The 18,349-nt window shown below is 45.3% G+C and overlaps 1 protein-coding gene across 5 annotated transcripts in view; it reads left to right on the forward strand.

Annotated features, from left to right (window-relative positions):
- Gk5 (glycerol kinase 5 (putative)) overlaps positions 1-18,349 on the forward strand; it is a 65,284-nt gene that overhangs the window by 34,896 nt on the left and 12,039 nt on the right. For all 5 annotated transcript variants that reach the window (XM_006511133.3, NM_001368879.1, NM_177352.5 and 2 more), the window contains 2 exons: positions 1,154-1,258; positions 17,221-17,315. In XM_006511133.3, the coding sequence (XP_006511196.1) occupies positions 1,154-1,258; positions 17,221-17,315 (200 nt within the window). The remainder of the gene's footprint in view (positions 1-1,153; positions 1,259-17,220; positions 17,316-18,349) is intronic.

Here is an 18,349-nt window from a genome sequence, read left to right on the forward strand (position 1 = left end):
TCCCTTTCTCCGGGCTGGAGAGTCAGACCTAGAAAAGGGGATGCCTGTATTCCACTGTCCTGACTTAGGGCTCTGCATAGAGGCCACAAATAAACACAACAGTGCTTATTTAGTGCTCTGGCTACGTAATCTCTAGTAGCCTTTACTTTGCAATTAAAATACTTATTGCCATGTGTCTAGAGACATGGATGTACCTGTGGCTACTAAAACCTAATAGCTCAGTGGTAGCTATCTCCCTGGCATGCACCAGGCCTTCAGTTCAATTCCTACTTCCCCAAACCAAGACCAGCCATCCAACAGCAAAACCAACAAGAACAACAATGCCCTTCTTATGTGTTCCCATAGATGTGAAATCTTATATTGTCTTTGAAAAAATTAAATTGAGAACTCTGTTAACATTTTATGGATTGGCGCATTGTATTACCGCAAGAAACATTCGGTTTTCCACACAGTACAAAAGTTCTTTAGAATGCATGCATATTTCTTTTCTTTTATTAATTATTTTCATTATTTACATTTCAAATGTTGTCCTTCTTCCCAGTCTGTCTGTCTGTCTGTCTGTCTTTCTTTTTTTTTTTTTTTTTTTTTTTTTTTTTTTGGTTTTTGGTTTTTCGAGACAGGGTTTCTCTGTGTAGCCCTGTCTGTCCTGGAACTCACTTTGTAGACCAGGCTGGCCTCGAACTCAGAAATCAGCCTGCCTCTGCCTCCCGAGTGCTGGGATTAAAGGCATGCGCCACCTCCGCCTGGCTCAGTCTTTCTTTTTTAATTCCATTTTGTTTAAAGTACATTTTAAATGTAGTTTTCTCATTTAGTACAAGTTGTCTAATTAAAAAAAAAAGGAACAACAAAAACAGAGACCTGCCCTTTACTCGCCTTGTACACACTGGATGCTGGGCTCTGTGGAGTTTCCTTTATGAGTGAATTCGGTTACACACAGCTGCTCTCTAAGGTGGGCCTCTTTTCACTTGCAGAAGTGCAGGCTGAAGGTCCGGAAACGGTAAGATCTCACCTAGTTCAAGCTGGGATTTGAATTCCCACAGTCTTATTAGTGCTTAAGCAATTTGTGGTTATTTATATGCATGGTGGTTGCTGCACTGAGTTGTGTATTTTGTTATATGACTTCAATTATTCATTTGTATATTTACTTTCTAAGGCTTTTATCCACTAATTGGATGGAAGATTGGGCAAGAACTTGTATGTTTAGCTGAAGGCAATGCAGGAGACACGGGCACCGCCATAATGTGGGCTCAAAAATTAGGTAAGTCGCCTTTAAACAAAATCCACAGGCCGGGCTTGAATTCAAATTTGCTACATGGTTTTAGATCAATAGTCAATGAATGGACCATTCATCTTGAGACATTAAGGTAAAATGATATGTACTAGGAGAAATGTAGAATATTCTTTTAAAAAAATATTGGGTTGGTAAAGGTTAAGTGTTAGGACTACTGGGCAGGGGTGGCACAAGCCTTTAATCCCAGCACTTGGGAGGCAGAGGCAGGTGGATTTCTGAGTTCAAGGCCAGCTTGGTCTACAGAGTGAGTTCCAGGACAGACAGGGCTACACAGAGAAACCCTGTCTCGGAAAACAAAAACAAAAACTCTTACATGCGTTCTCGCGACCGGCCAGGAAGAACGCAACAAACCGGAATCTTCTGCGGCAAAAGCTTTATTGCTTACATCTTCAGGAGCAAGAGAGCAAGAGCTTTATTGCTTACATCTTCAGGAGCCAGAGAGCAAGAGCGCAAGAGAGCAAGAGCTCTATTGCTTACATCTTTAGGAGCCAGAGCGCAAGAGCGCAAGAGCGCAACAGCGAGGGCAAGAGCGCAAGAGCTTTATTGCTTACATCTTCAGGAGCAAGAAGCAAGAGCCAGAGCAAGAGCTCTACTGCTTACATCTTTAGGAGCCAGAGCACAAGAGCGCAAGAGAGCAAGAGTGCAAGAGCAAGAGAGAGAATGGCAAAACCCCGTCCCTTTTAACGAGAATTATTCTCCGCCTAGGACGTGTCACTCCCTGATTGGCTGCAGCCCATCGGCCGAGTTGTCGTCACGGGGAAGGCAGAGCACATGGGGTGGAGAACTACCCTTGGCACATGCGCAGATTATTTGTTTACCACTTAGAACACAGGATGTCAGCGCCATCTTGCAACCGTGAATGTGAGGGCGGCTTCCCACAAAAAACAAAAAAGTATTAGCTCTAGGGATCACAAAAAAGGAAAGAAAAGAAAGAGAGAGAGAAAGAGAGGGAGAGAGAGAGGGAGGGAGGGAGGGAGGGAGGGAGGGAGGGAGGGAGGGAATAAGCTATAGACATACACACTTTTAATCCTAGCACTTGGGAAGTAGAGTTTGAATTCTCCTGAGTTGCAAAACAGGTTCAAGACCAGCATGACCTATATAGTAAGATCTAGTCTTCAAAGGAAGAAGGGTAGAAAGGTAAATTTGAATATATAGAAAACCAGAATGTATAGGAATAGCTAGGCTACAAGCAAAATACAGAGACAAAGGGATAAGAACTGTTAGTAGCAGCCAGGCGTAGTGGTCCATACCTTTAAATCCAGCACTTGGAAGACAGAGGTAGGTGGATCTCTCTGAGTTCAAGGCCATCCTGGTCTATCTACATAGTGAATTCCAGAACAGCCAGGGCTACATAGTGAGCCCATGTCTTGAAAAACAAACAAGGGCTGGTGAGATGGCTCAGTTGGTAAGAGCACCTGACTGCTCTTCCGAAGGTCCGGAGTTCAAATCCCAGCAACCACATGGTGGCTCAAAACCATCTGTAACGAGATCTGACTCCCTCTTCTGGAGTGTCTGAAGACAGCTACAGTGTACTTACATATAATAAATAAATAAATCTTTAAAAAAACAAACAAACAAACAAATAAACAAACAAAAGGAGCCATTTGTAGCAGATAGCAAGAAGATTAGTAAATGGACAAGAAACAAGCCAGCTTGCTTATTTTATTTATATGTTTTTAAGACAGGGTTTCTCTGTGTAGCCCTGGTTGTCCTGGAACTAACTTTGTAGATCAGGCTGCCCCTGACCTCAGCTGATCACCTGCCTCTGCCTCCCAAGTGCTGGCAGATTAAAGATGCGTGCTTGCTGCCACCGCCCGGCTCCTGGGCATGTTTTTAAAATCACATTTTCTCTATTTTGTGTGTATATGTAGGAAAGAAGTGGAGGTCAGAGGACAATTCAAGGAATTCAAGGGAGCTGGGGCTCAATTGCACTCTCTGTCTCTGTCTGTCTGTCTCCCCCACCCCACCCCACCCCCCCAACACCACCCTGGGGAATCAAGCTGAGATTGTTAGGCTCAGCAGCAGCCTAACCCCGCTGAGGTTCTCCCACCCCTGGGGAATCAGATCTCACTAATAGCATAATGGTCCTGAGGATTGAACTCATGTCATCAAAAGCTTGGTGACAGGTGAGCCATTATGCCAGTCTCTGTTTTTGCCTTTTGGCCATTACGAATAACAAACAACAATATTATAACTCATATTTCTTACACAAAATGTGAAGTCTATAGCTGTCTTAGTCTGCTTTTTCTCGCTGTAACAACACGCTGTGGGAAGGAAAGAGTATCAGTTAGCTTGTCCATCCCAGGTCACAGTCCATTGAGGGGACCCAAGGCAGGAACTGAGGCAGAGACCACGGAGGAATGCTGGTTTCTAGCTTGCTCCTCACCACGTATTCAGCCTGAGTTCTTATACAACTCAGGACAATCTCTGCCTCGGGGTGGCACCATCACAGTGTGAGCTGGGCCTTCCCACATCCATCATTAATGTAGAAAATGCCCTGAGCCTTGCCTCTAAGCAATATGATAGAGAGATTTGCTCAGTAAGGTTCCTCCTCCCAGATAACTCTAACTTGTATCAGATGATTGACAAAAGAGCAACCAGCACAGTACCAGGCTATTTAAGATGGCCGTGATTATCATTCGTAAAAGTATGGTGTGGGGTGTGACTTTAAATTTTACTGATTTGAATTAAGCTGATTTATTTAATGGAAAAAAAAAGTTCTGTTGGCAGAAAACACCACCTCTCAGAGGGTGATGCCGGAGGGTGATGTCGAGTGATTTGTTTTCCCGTTATTCCTCTTCCCTGGGACTAAACTCTCTCGGCTTTGCACAGGCTGGGCAGTCACTCTACTGGAAGCATATTCCTGCCTGCCCACCTCTGTGAGCCTGCACCCTGCGTGGTGAGCATATTGTTTGGGCCTTGGTTGAGGCAATGGGAAGAGAAAGGAAAGGGAGAGAGACCCCAGCTGAAGCACATTGTCGTTTTAGAGCAGAGGAGAGACTGTTCGAGGAGAGGAGCAGGGTGCAGGGCCCTAAGAATTTTATAGCTCAGAAAAGGGGACTTTTGTGGTGGAAAATTACATCAGCAAATCTGTTCTTTGTAGACTCGGGGCCAAGGCAGAAATGTTCTTTTTTTTCTGATGTTCTTATCTTTGTCCTTGTCAGAGTCTCCCAGCTCCTAACTTCCTGCAGATGTTTTCACTGTGCTGTTGGTTGGCTTTTCTTTTTTTTTTTTTTTTTTTGGTCAGGCAAGCGTTTCTCATCTGCTCTGAGGCCCTTTGTTTTTAGATCATTAACCCTTACTTACAGTTATTTATCAAGGAAAAAAAAATTTATTTCAGCACTCTGTATCACTAAAGTGTCCCTTCTTAAGTGCGGGTCCTTTAACACCCTTGCCTTGTATCGTGTAGCATTAAGACCCTAGAAGGGCCGGGCGGTGGTGGTGCACACCTTTAATCCCCGCACTTGGGAGGCAGAGGCAGGCGGATTTCTGAGTTCATTGCCGGCCTGGTCTACAAAGTGAGTTCCAGGACAGCCAGGGCTATACAGAGAAACCCTGTCTCGGGGAAAAAAAAAAAAAAGAACAAAAACAAAAAACCCTAGAAGGGCCAGTGAGATGGCTCAGGGGCAAAGGCCCCATTGCCAAGCCTGATGATATCCTGACACCCTGGACCCTGTGTGATGGAAGGACAGAGCTGAGTCATGCACAATGTCCTTTGACCCCCACAACGAGCACTGTAGCCACCATGCCCCTACTCCCAATAAATACAATTAAAAAGTTGTCAGACCCACAGGAAACTCCATTTCCTCAAATACCAAAAGGCAGAAGGGGCAGATGGCTGCCTGTGATGCGGGTTAGCATCCCAAAGCTCAGCTGGACTCCAGGCTCCCTCAGTGTACCCAGTACCCATTTCTTTTCTTTGTTTTTTCAAAAATAATTTTTATTAGATATTTTCATTTACATTTCAAATGCTATCCCGAAAGTTCACTATACCCTCCCCCCCCCCCACCCTGCTCCCCAACCCACCCACTCCTGCTTCCTAGCCCTGGCATTTCCCTGTACTGGGGCATATAAGCTTCACAAGACCAAGGGCCTCTCCTCCCATTGATGGCTGACTCGGCCATCTTCTGCTACATATGCAGCTAGAGACACGAGCTCTGGAGGTACTGGTTAGTTCATATTGTTGTTCCTCCTATAGGGTTGCAGACCCCTTTAGCTCCTTGGGTACTTTCTCTAGCTCCTCCATTAGGGGCCCTGTGTTCCATCCAATAGATGACTGTGAGCACCCACTTCTGTATTTGCCAGGCACTGGCATAGCCTCACATGAGAGAGCTGACTGTCAGGGTCCTCTCAGCAAAATCTTGCTGGCATATGCAGTAATGTCTGGGTTTGGTGGCTGATTATGGGATGGATTCCCGGGCAGTCTCTTGATGGTCTTTCCTTCAGTCTCAGCTCCAAGCTTTGTCTCTGTAACTCCTTCCATGGGTATTTTGTTCCCCATTCTAAGAAGGAATGAAGTATCCCCACTTTGGTCTTCCTTCTTCTTGAGTTTCATGTGTTTTGCATTTCAAAGTCCATGCTAGCATCCTAGCCCTCTCACCTTCTCCCCTGGGTTAAAGCCCCCAGCTTATGGGGCTTCTGTCCCCTCAGCGACTCATTCTCCTAGCCCTGATATTTCAGCTCTGCTCTCTCTGTCCTCCCCCTGCTCCCCCCCCCCCCCTGGTCGCTTCCCCCCCCTTCTCTCTCCCCTCCCCCTGCTCTCCCTGGTGTCGCTCCATTCCTGCTTCCCTCACCACAGGTCCAGACTGCTGATGTCTTTATCTCCCTGCTCTAGACAATTCCCAATGCTTCTGGCTGTTCTACATCTACATTAAAAACCTTCCCCTTAGCCATACAAAAAGAAAGTCTGGGAACTGGAGACAGGGCTCAGTGGCTAAGAACACTAGCTGCAAGGTTAAAAAAAATATTTTTGAAGTTTTAGAAAGCTTGGTGGTGCACCCTGTTAATTCCAGCACTTGGGAGGCATAGGCAGGCAGATCTCTCTGACAGTTCCAGGCCAGCCTGGTCTACAGTGCTGAATTCCAGGATAGCCAGGGATATGTGGAAAAATTCTGTGTAAAAATAAAAACCAAAAAAAAAACAGTCAACCAAAAAACCCACCACCACCAACAAAACCCTTCCAGATGATCAGAAATAAAAATAATATAGTTTACATATTTCTTCTCTTTTTAGTTAATGCTTTTCAGTTTTACCCCCATAGAGATAAGAAGAAAAACCCAGAATCCTGAATTTCACATTCATTGAATCCCAAGTTCCATGTGACACCACATTGCCTGTTCCAGAATATTTGCTGGTCAGCTGGGCTGGGGCTGTTCCTGTTCAGAGAGAAACTTCTCACAGAGAGCTGACCTTGAAAGGCCCCAAAGACTCCTAGCTCAGATTGGAGACAGGCCCTGCCTGAGGCCAGAACCGCCCCTGCGCAGAAAATGCAACAATTGTTTCAACTAGAGAAGGAGGGGGTCAGTTGAAGATTTACCTTTCAGTTTCAGCCCCGCTGTGGCTAATTCTTGCTCCCTTTGCCTGAAATGTGCATAAAAGTAAACATTTATTTGAATGTATCCCTCTCTGAGAACTTATGAGTAAGTTGAAAAAAAAATCCTAAACTGTATTCTGGAAACAGACTTGTCCGACTGAGCAGCCCTACCCTTCTCCCAGGCTCTAACCAGGCCATAGATCTTCACTGCCTCCTCCCACCTTCTCTAAACAGGAGGGAAAACTCAGAGCAGGTGATGAAGTCTCACAAGCACACACACACACACGCACACGAGCATGCATGCATGCATGCACACACGCCCCCACTCAGACATGCACAAACACACACACACATGCACTCAGACATGCATACACCTGTGCAGCCTTGGCAGGGTGATCCCCACAGGTTCTGGGATAGCCAGGGCTACATAGAGACCCTGTTATCTATCTTTATTTCAAGTTTCTGTCTTCCTTTTCGCAGTTCTCCGCAAGCCTTTCTGTACTTTCTGCTTTGCTCCCCTGCCACCCCTTCTTCAATGTCTTTATTATCTCAGTCTTAGGAACATTTCACATCTGTAAACCTCATTCTTCAGTTCTAAGTGAGTGGCCAGGGTGTGCCTGGAGCTGCATGTTGGTTGGCACAGGTGACACTCCTGCCCTCTTGGAAGTCCCAGGCTCCAAGAAAGACTTGCATTAATTGTCTGGAATACTATCGAGGGTGCAGTGGTGTGTGTCTTTAGGCATAGCTACCGGAGACAGGAGACTTGCTTTACCTTAGAGGTTCTTTGAGGCTAGCCTAGGTAACATAGCAGTACCTCGTCCTAAGAAAGTCTAAGTCCATCAGGTGAGATGGTACCCACCATCAGATCGGCTCCCTGGAGGGAGGACTCACTATCCTGGGCTACATAATGAGCACCAGACTTGACAGCAGGAAGACCCTGTCTATGACAACAATAGGTAAACTGATGGGCTGGGGATATTATTGTACCACGTTAGAGTGTCCCAAGCATGTTTAAGGCTCGGAGGTTAACCTTCTGCAATAGTTACCTTCCTTCCTAAGTATTTACAAATATTTATTTTATACACATGTCGGAGCTAACTGTTAAGTAGACACAGCAGCAGAAGCGAAGGTTTTCTACAGGAGGGTCAGAAGGCTTCTTTAAAAGTGGTTAGGCTAGCCTGCTCTCAGGAGGCAGAGGCAGGTACATCTCTTGAGTTCAAGGCCAGCCTGGTCTACAGAGAGAGTTCTAGGAAAGCCACACAGAAAAACTCTTGTCTCAGAAACAACGTGGTTGAACTGGATGCTGAATAAAGGATTATGATGCTCCGTCAGGTGAGGAAGGCCTTTGGCTGAGGAGTGGTCCACACACTGAGGACCAGTGTGCAAGGACAGCAGGGGAAAGCATGCCCGAATACACTGGTGGCAGTTCTCGGCTCCACCGCCCTCAGCTGACAAAGGTCAGGGGACATTTTCCTTAGTAGGATCACTCTTAATTGCTTGTCGTGGTTGTGCCTGCCTGCCCCAAGCAATCCCCAGTAGACTGCTTTGTAAGGACACATTCCAGACTGTTTACTTGAAGTAAATGGCTCTGGCTTCTTCCCAGGAGAGATGCAGCGTGCCTCATTAGAGGAGTTGATTTTGTATATGCCTGTGATCTCAGCACATGAGAAGGTGAGGAAAGGTTGCTGTGAGTTCCAGGTCAGCCTGGGTCTCAGTCACACTGTCCTCTAGCTGGGTTTCTGTGGCTGTGATAAAACATGGACCAATACCAGCCTGCAGGGTTAACCTGGCTCACACATCAGGTTGCAGTCAGTCATTGAGGGCAGGTGGGAAGGAACCATGGAGGAAACTGGCCTGTGCCCCATGGCTCCCTCGGCTTACCTGCTTATACAACCCAGGATCCCGCCCACATGTTACATAAAGAAAATGCCCCACAGGCAAGCGCACAGACCAGTCTGATGGAGGCTGACCTTAAACTGAGGTTCCCCTCCCAGATGAGTCTCCTTGTTTCTGTAAGACTATGGCGGGCCCTAGCTTACTGCTGACCCCCTGAGTAAACCATGAAGATCTGAGAATCGATGCAAAAAGCAAGAGGAATTTATTGTCCCAGTGCACTGGGGTCATCCCAGACCCAAAGGAGAGGCGGTGACCCCCAGTGGCCTGTTCTGCGTGGTTTTATATGGCTTCCAGGGGTGGAATAGAGCATCAGCAACTAGGCACAATATGATTGGTGGAACAGTGCGCCCTTTAAACTGATTGGTCTTTAGGGAATGAGGTAGCAGGAGCTTACTCAGCCTCTCTCTTCTGGCCTATGTGCTCTCTGACCTGTCTCTTTTAGGAGAGGAGGGGTCCAGTGGAACTTTTCAAAGGCTGAGCTGACCTCTTCATGTCAAGTTGACAAAAACTAACTAGCAGAGAGATACCCTGACTAAAAATAGATAAGTAAATAAACATTTGTTTAGCTTTTTATTTATTTACTTTTTATGTAAATAAATTGTGTGGCTTTTGCTGGCTTGAAATTCACATTCCTCTTACCTCAACCTCTTGATTCCTGAGAGATTAGTCATGCACCACCATGCCTAGATTATTTTACTGTTTAAATGTGAAGCCTTATCATGGTTCCTCCTCAACAGAGTTATGTAAGCAGGTCATTCACTCTGTCTCCCCTTGCCTTGTGATAATGACCTTACAACTATTGCGTCCCGCTCGACCGGCAAGAAAGACGCAACAAACCAGAATCTTCCGCGGCAAGAGCTTTATTGCTTGCTTCTCAGGAAGATCCCGAACCGGGAAAATGGCGCTGCTTTTATAACCCGCAGCGTGACGTTTCAGCACCTGATATGGCGTGACAGCTTCCGATTCGTTGCTTGCCCATCACCCCACTATTACACCCCGAGAATAGGAGTGACTAGGAGTGAATTCACTCTCGCACCTGCGTACAAGGCTTGTTTACTAGTTAGGCACAGTGGAGGCCCGCGCCATCTTATAATGGCGATTGCTCGCCGCACACACGGCTCTCCTCAGAGATTACTGGCGGCACGCACGCGATTGCTCGAAGCACGTACCGGCTCTCCACATACAACCACACCCACCACACCCCCCCCACAATATCAGACTTGGACCCAAACAGCCCTACTCCCAGTGGAACTTTGCTGGGCTCTCTATTTTATAAACTTACATGTCAGTTGGTAACAAATGTTCTTAATGCTCTCCCATTGGAGATTGTGGGGGGTTGGTTTTCTTCTGCAGTTTAGTGGTACTAGCTTTAGAGTTCTGGAACAATAGTCTCTTTTCTTTCATAATTTAAATGATGTGGTTCAGCCGGGCGTGGTGGCGCACATCTTTAATCCCAGCACTGGGGAGGCAGAGGCAGGCGGATTTCTGAGTTCGAGGCCAGCCTGGTCTACAAAGTGAGTTCCAGGACAGCCAGGACTACACAGAGAAACCCTGTCTCGAAAAACCAAAATAAATAAATGAATGAATGAATGATGTGGTTCTGGGCTGCAGTGTAGCTTCGAGGCAGAGCAGTTGCCTGGCACCAGACCCTGGGCTTAACTCCCAGTGCTGCATAGATAGATAGATAGATAGATAGATAGATAGATAGATAGATAGTGCAAAGATGGATGGATGGGTGGATAGATGGGTAGATAGATAGATGGATGGATGGATAGGTGAATGGTTGGATGGATGAAACTGTGCCATTGTTCAGAGTTTCTTGTGAGAAATGCCCAGGCCACCATCACTGAAGTGTTTGTTCCTCAATAGTAATTTGGCTGTGGTTTGTTTTTTTTTCTGTTGATGCAGGATCCCTTGTATACAGGCTGTCCTGGAACTACCTAGGTAGTGGAGGATGGCCTTGAACTTCTGGTCCTCTGTTTCCATCTCCCAAGTGCTGGGATTACAAGCCTGCACCACCGTGCCTGGGTTATGTGGCGCTGGGGATAGAGTCCAGGGTTTCAGGAGTGTTGGCAAGCTTCCTACCAGCTGAGCCACATTCGTGGGCCCCCAATTTTGTTTTTCCTTTGTTTTTAGTTTTTGGCTTTTAGCTCTGTTGCAGTGTGTCTAAGCATGTATTTCTCTTTGGAATATGTTGAGATTTTTTTATTTGTTTGGAGGGCCTCCGCATCCCTCTCTTCCATCCTTCCTTTCTTTCTCCTTTGCTCCCCTCCATTTTCCTCTCCACCACCACCCCCTTCCTTCTTCTCTCCTTCCTGAGGTAGGTCTCAATCTGTAGCTCAGCTTCCGGCATTCTTTCTGTCTCAGCCTCTCTGCTGCCAAGATCGCATGCATGCACCATTATACTCGAGCGGTGTTATTTGTTGATCATTTTTAACTAGCATATCAGTTATAGAAGCTTGGGATGTAGTTGGACAATAGAGTGTCTTCCTAGTAGTAAGGCTCTGGGTTAGACCCACAACTCCTCAAAAACATCATAAAGATCATATGTATTAGCAGGGCCTGGTGACATATATCAGTAATCCTGATTCTTGGGAGTTCAAGGCCATCCCTGAGTATAGAGGGCTAGAGACCAGCTTAGGCTACGTGAGACCCCATCTATAAATATAAAGAAGCCTTCTGTCTTAAAACGGTGCTGTGTGTGTTTCAGTTCATGTGCTGAGGCCTGTAACATTTGCTCCAGGGACACATATCTGTCACCTCAAACACTTGACACTTATTTATGGTCCAGCTTCTGCACTATGGCCCTGGTACAGTTTTCTGCACTTATCCTACTGAGCAATAGCTTTTGATTTGGGGTGCTAGGGGTTCAATCCAGGGCCTTGTACATGAACCCCTGAATGTATAGGGGTTTTTTCTTTCTTTTACTGTTGGAGTTTAAAGTAACTTATTTTTCAAGGAGTGGTTTCTCTGACCTTTACTCTACTTCTGTGGCTCAAACAAGAGGACCCCGCCGTCGTATTTTCCCATAGACCCGGGAACTCTGTTTCTTGTCTGCTTCTTCAGTTCTTTTCCTCGTGCTCAGGGTAACTTCTGTCATGCTGTCTCCAGTTTTTCCAGTTTCTCCTGTTGTTTCCATTTCTTTTGAGTCAATCCAAATGAGTTCATATTTTTATTATACTTTTTGTTTCTAAAGTCCTCAGTCAGCTGTCTTCATATATTCTATTTTCTTTTTTTTTTAATTGAGAAAGGATTTTTTTAAGATTTATTTATTTATGTATATGAGTAAACATTGCTCTCTTTAGACACACCAGAAGAGGGCATCAGACCTCCCATCACAGATGGTTTTGAGCCACCATGTGGTTGCTGGGAATTAAACTCAGGACCTCTGGAAGAACAGTCAGTACTCTTAAGCACTGAGCCATCTCTGCAGCCCCAAAGGATTTTTGTTAAATATTTATTTTTATTTTATGTGTATGCTTGCAACATATACTTGGGCCCCTCAGTAGCCAGAAAAAGGCATCAGATCCCCTTGAGCTGGAATTATAGCCAGTTGTGAGCTGTCATGTGGGAGCTGGGAATTGAACCCGCATCCACCAGAAAAGCAGCCAGTGGGGTGTTTGTTTATTTGTTTGTTTTGTTTGTTTGTTGATTTTTCAAGACAGGGTTTCTCTGTCTAGTGGTGGCTGTCCTGAAACTCACTTTGTAGGTCAGGCTGACTTCTGATTCAAAAAGATCTGCATATATCCCTGTGCTGGGGGATTAAAGGCGCCTGTCACCACCCCCTGCCGCAGCCACTGCTCTTAGTGCAGCTCTGTCCCTCCTCTGTTCCTTTGCTAGGCTCCTGCCTTTGGTTTTAAGTCTGAGAAGCAGACCGTGGCTGTTTGTTGTTTTCAAGTTTTTCTCTGATCTTAATGTCTGAGGTATCTTGGGCTTTATAAATACCTATTCTCTTGCAAAGGATTAAGAAAATTAACCAATTTTAAGGTGTTTCTGACATTAGGCTATTTATGAGACTCCTGTTTAAATCCTCTGGGGAATTTTGATATTGTAAGTTTTTCTTTCTTATATTAATGTCTTATTTATTTTCTGCTTACGAATGCTTTGCCTGTGCCCACAGAGGTCAGAAGAGGGTGTTAGAACCGGAATGAGTGGGAAGCGCCATGTTATCTGGGAACTGAACCCAGGTCACCTACAAGAGCAAAAAGTGCTTTCAACCACTGAGCCATCCCAGCTGCCCCTTAAGTTGTTCTTGTAGGCAGTCCATTAGGATGGGCTGAGAAGGCAAACGCCCCACTGCCCTTGGGTTGTTTCCATTGTCCTTTCTGTTTTCCAAGCTTTTGCTCTGCTGTTTGGCTCTGTCACTCAGTAGTGCCACCTGGTGGCCAGTCTTGGAAGTGTTCTGCCTAGAGAGTCGTTCAGTGATTGGTTTATCTGTGCTCACATCTTCTTTGTTTGGGCAGTCTTTGAAAAAGATCATTACAAGGTAATGATCTTGAATGCCGCTTTTCAGGGGTCCCCCTGATAGTTTGGCAGGGGCTGCGCCCTGGTGTCCTGGCTATGCAGTGTGCATTAGTCTCTGCTGAACACGTTCCTTCTGTCTGCATGGCAGAGGAGAGAGGGAGGGAGGGAGGAAGGAAGCCTTTTCCATGTGCCCTTGACCTGACATTGTTTTCCCTACTGTTTTTCCCTTTGAAATTTTGAAAATATTTTTTCTCTTGTAATCTATCCTGAATACAGTTTCCCCTTGAATGAAAACACTGAGGACATGAGCGCTCCTAGGTATGGGTTAAGAAGGTTTATTGTAGATAAATGGAAGAGTGCAGCCAGAGGCATCTAAAAGGGTCCAGATTGAACCTGGCCTTGAGATGAGAGAGGTAGGGGGAGGAGGAGATAAGAGAAGAGGGGGCAGAGCAAGATGAGTCACAGACCTGGGGGGGGGGTAGAGACTGTGCAGCCAAGATGGCTGGAGGAAGGGCAATGACACCAGGGGCTGGAGAGTTGAGAGTAGGAGCGGCAGGTGCTGAGGTGCCAGGCCTCTATCACAGGGATGGACTGAGGGAGGCTGGCAGCCAGAGTCCTCAGCCATTTGTCGGGGTTTGAGAACCAAAACCTCTCCCTTTCCGCTTTCCATCTCCTCTCCTCCTGTCCTATCTATCCCCTTTCTCTCCTTAGAAAACACTCAGCAGGGCAGTGGTGGCTCACACCTTTAATCCCAGCCTTTGGGAAGCAGAGGCCAGCCAGTATCCTCTACAGATTGAGTTCCAGGACAGGTAGGAATACAACAGAGAAATCTTGTCTTTTAAAAAAAAAACATTTAAAAAAAAAAAAGAAAGAAAAAAAAAGGAAAGAAAAGAAAAAAGAAAATGGTTTTCTAAGAGATAATAAAGTATAAAAACAAAAGTTCCATATTAAAATTGGACAAGACGTGGCTGGTGAGGTGGCTCAGCGGGTAAGAGCACCCGACTGCTCTTCCGAAGGTCCTGAGTTCAAATCCCAGCAACCACATGGTGGCTCACAACCATCCGTAACAAGATCTGACTCCCTCTTCTGGAGTGTCTGAAGACAGCTACAGTGTACTTACATATAATAAATAAATAAATCTTTAAAAAAAATTGGACAAGACAAACAGAAGGAATAATCTAAAAGAAGGCATAAGAATCAGAAACCCACTTGTTGGGGCACTCAGGAATCCCATTAAAAGCACTAAACTGAAAGCTGGGATTAATGTACTTAGCTAGATGCCTAGCTTTGATCTTGCATGTCTTATCTTGATTATAAAAATTAAACATGATTTTTATTTTTGTTTTGGATACAAGTTGTTGGTAGCCAAGATTTTCCTCAAAACTACTCCATAGTTGAAGCTGGCCTTGAACTCCTGAGTCCCTTGTCTTTGCCTCCTAAATGCTAGGATTATAGGCATGCATCTCTATGCCCAGCTACTAGATATGTGTTTCTTCCACTTATTTATTTACTGTATGTGTGCAAGAATTCTCGCATGCCACAGTTTGTGGTGGAGGTTAGAGGATACATTGGGAGAGTTAGTTCTACTGTGTAGATTTTGGGATCAAATTCAAGTCATTAGACTTGGTAGCAAGTGCCTTTATTTTGCAGGATATTTGATCACATGGTGAACCCTGAGATTGTTATTTACTGGAAAAACCTGTTTCTAGTTGGGGTATGACTCAGTCCTTAGAATACACCTTTAATCCCAAACAGTGAAGGTAAAGTTAGTTTGTAGAAGAAAGCACCCATGTTTGAAAGTGATGCCAAATTGAGTGGCAGACAGAGTGATGAGTCAGAGAAAGATTTGGCAGGATAGGATCTGCCCGAGTCACAAGAAGGGAGAGGAAAGGGAAGATACTTAAGGGAGCAGGGCAAAGAGAGAAGAGGAGATAGTTTTACCAGGAGAGTGTCACAGAGTCAGGTTGAAGAGAGAATAAGCGAGACATAAGACAGAAGGACTGAGAACGACGGAAGACAGAAGGACTGAGACCGACGGAAGGAAGACAGAGAATGAGAAGGACCCAGAAGATTAGAACAAATGGCCAAAGTTAGTATGAAACCAAACAAAACAATCAGTCAGAGGCCCAGAGAGAAGCCAGATTGAATCAGTCAGCATAAGAAGAGTTTTGAGCCAGAACAGCCCAGTTGACCATCCAGCCAGAGCTCAGAAAGAACAAGAAGGGGTGAGCTTATTCAGCAGTAAGCCTGAGAGGCTGAAAACATCCTGGGTCTAGATAAGATTGAACGGAGGCTACAAGCTTCCAGGACTGGGCCTGGGTTAGCAGAGGGAGGCAGGAGAGGACAGCTGTATCAAGAGAATAAAGTGACTTTTATACCTTCACCTGCTAAATCATTTCACTGCCCCTGACTTCTGTTTAAAGGCAGATTTGGGGGAGTTGAGAGGGTTGAGAAAGGGTCTCCTGTACCCTGGGCTGACCTTGAACTTGAATTTGCCCTGCAACTGAGAATGACCCGGACTCCCCTGCTTCCATCCCAAGTGAACTTAGTTAAACATGTGACTATGAAATACTAGAGGAATTTCGATTTGCCATCTGGACATTTTGACCAAATGAATGAAACCTAATGGATCTGATACCTGTCATATTGAGTAAAATTGGTAGGTATTATGTTATTAACCTTGTGCAGTGTAGCAGGATACTATCCCACCTAGCTGCAAAGTCAGCCGCAAATCATCATCATTAACTCGAGTTGCCTATCTTTAAGCAGCTCTTCTTAGGTGACAGACCTAGTAGTAAGACAAAGCTGCTTCAGTTGAGACATGAAATGGCAGCACTGTCTGCTTGACTGGGGGCTGAGGTGTTTTTACCTGAACTCTGCCATTTTCTCATTCAAAAGTCACTTCAGACTGCCTTCACTGGAGCTCAGTTGGTAGAGTACTTACCGAAAGTGCACAAACCCCTGAATCCAATCCCCAGAATGGCATAAGTTGAGTATGGCAGTGCATGCCTGTAATCCCAGCAGTGGAGAGGTAGAAGCAGGAAGTCAGCATCCTTGGTGACCCAGAAAGTCCGAGGCTAGCCTGGGCTACATGAAACTCTATGTATCTCAGTACAAGCAAACAAACAACCTAAAGTCCTGTATAATGACACATGGCTGAATCCCAGGACAAGGGGAATAGGAGCAGGAAGAGTAACCATTCAAGACCATCCTTGGCAACATGCTGTTTTAGGGCAACCTGGGCTACATGAGACCCTGTTTAAAAAGAAAACAAAAGGCCACCTTGTGCACAAAGGATCAAACTCAGGGCTTTATAGCTAACTGACCAATAAAAAGTCCTTAACCTAGTAAATAGGGAAGTGGGGCCTCAGGTTGCCATGGAAACCTCCAAACTAACTGCCGGTGAAAACCATAGGTAATACTGCCAGCCAAAGGAGAGTCAAGTTCTGTTGGTTGCTTTTGAGACGGGATCTTACTGCCTAGCCCAGGCTAGGCTTGAACTTACCTGTGGTGGTTCTCCTGCCTCAGCTTTCTAGGTGCTGAGATTACCGGGATGAATCACTCTATATGATGTAATATAGTAAGAATAATGTATTACAACAAAAACAACAGCAAGAACAAAAACCCAAAAAAACAAAATGGCACAAATGGACTCTTCTTCAACTTACCCAGGTATCTTTAAGGAGTGAGACCTGCTACGTATAGAGCTTATTTAGGAGGCTCTTCAGGGCGGTCTCCCTTGTCCACGCCTTTGCTGTAAGCTCTTGCACAGTCAGGACAGAATGCCTGTTTTAAATGAAGAAAGAGCCCTTACTTATCTTCTGGCCCTAATTTGTGGGGACCCTCCGCGTACTGGTTGTGTACTGTGATTCTGTTTGCCCCTCCCCCAGCCCCTGCTTTTTTTTTTTTAATTAGGTATTTTCCTCGTTTACATTTTCAATGCTATCCCAAAGGTCCCCCATACCCACCCCCCCAATCCCCTACCCACCCACTCCCCCTTAGGGTTTCGTTATTGTCCCTGTGTTTGTTTTTGCAGATCTCTTCACAGACGCTGCTGAGACTGAAAAAATGGCCCTGAGCCTGGAAGATTCTGAAGGGGTTTACTTTGTTCCGTCGTTTAGTGGATTACAGGTATTCTTTTAAGAAGTTAATAGCATCAGTGAACAATTTCTCCTCCAGCCGTGTCCCAAGTTACATGGCTGTGACTCTTACCTTGGCGGCAGTATCACAGTAGGACTTACAATTGATCAGGTTTGTCATAGAGCTTTTAATATGACCTAGGCTTGTGTTATAAGACAGGCCAAGTTGTTGAGCAGTGTGTACCAGCAAATGGGCATCCTTTGCTTAGGGAAAGTATACTGTTAAGAACTGGAAAAAAGGATGTCACTGGCCATGGCTGTCCATGCCTTTAATCCTAACACCAGCACTTTGGAGGCAGAGGCAGGAAGACCTCTGTAGATTCAAGGCATCTTAAGACTACATGGAGAGACCCTGTCTCAAAAACAAGCAAACCGCCCCCCCCCCCAAAAAAAAAGAGAGAGAGAAAGAAAAAATAAAGAAAAGATGATGTAATGTCACACATACATAGTTAATTATATATTCTGAAGTGTATCTGTAGGTGTCATTAGCTTTTTCCAAAAATTAACTCTTCTTTCTAACTACTATGATAGAGTTCTGCTTACTTTGATCAGAAGTAGGTCCGGTAAATGGCCTGACCTTGAAATACTCAAGTTAGTAATCTTTAATTAATAGAGTTGTGCTTACCTCTGCTCTAACTTAGAATGCTGTCACAAAGACTTAAGGAAAGTTTTGGGGCGTAGAATTAAGAACAACATTAATTTGGGGGACAGCGTCTGCTATCCCTTCAGCCTCACATAGAGAGTGGAGTAAAGGCGCTGTGGCTAAGAGCCTTTGCTGCTCTTCCAGAGGACTCAGGTTTGATTGCCAGCAGCCATGGTGGGCAGGTCACAATCACCTAGGACTTCAGCTCCAAGGGATAGAATGCCCTCTTTTGGCTTCTAAAAAAGTTAGGTCTGGAAGAATCCAGTCTCATGCTCCCAGAAATAAGACTCAGAGTCAAAATATATTTATTTACAAATGCCTTGATCATATAGCTAGGCTCTTCTCTGACCGGCTCATAACTTAAAATAACCCACCTATTCTAA

This window comes from Mus musculus, chromosome 9 (assembly GCF_000001635.26).
Source record: "Mus musculus strain C57BL/6J chromosome 9, GRCm38.p6 C57BL/6J".
Lineage (NCBI taxonomy): Eukaryota > Metazoa > Chordata > Mammalia > Rodentia > Muridae > Mus > Mus musculus.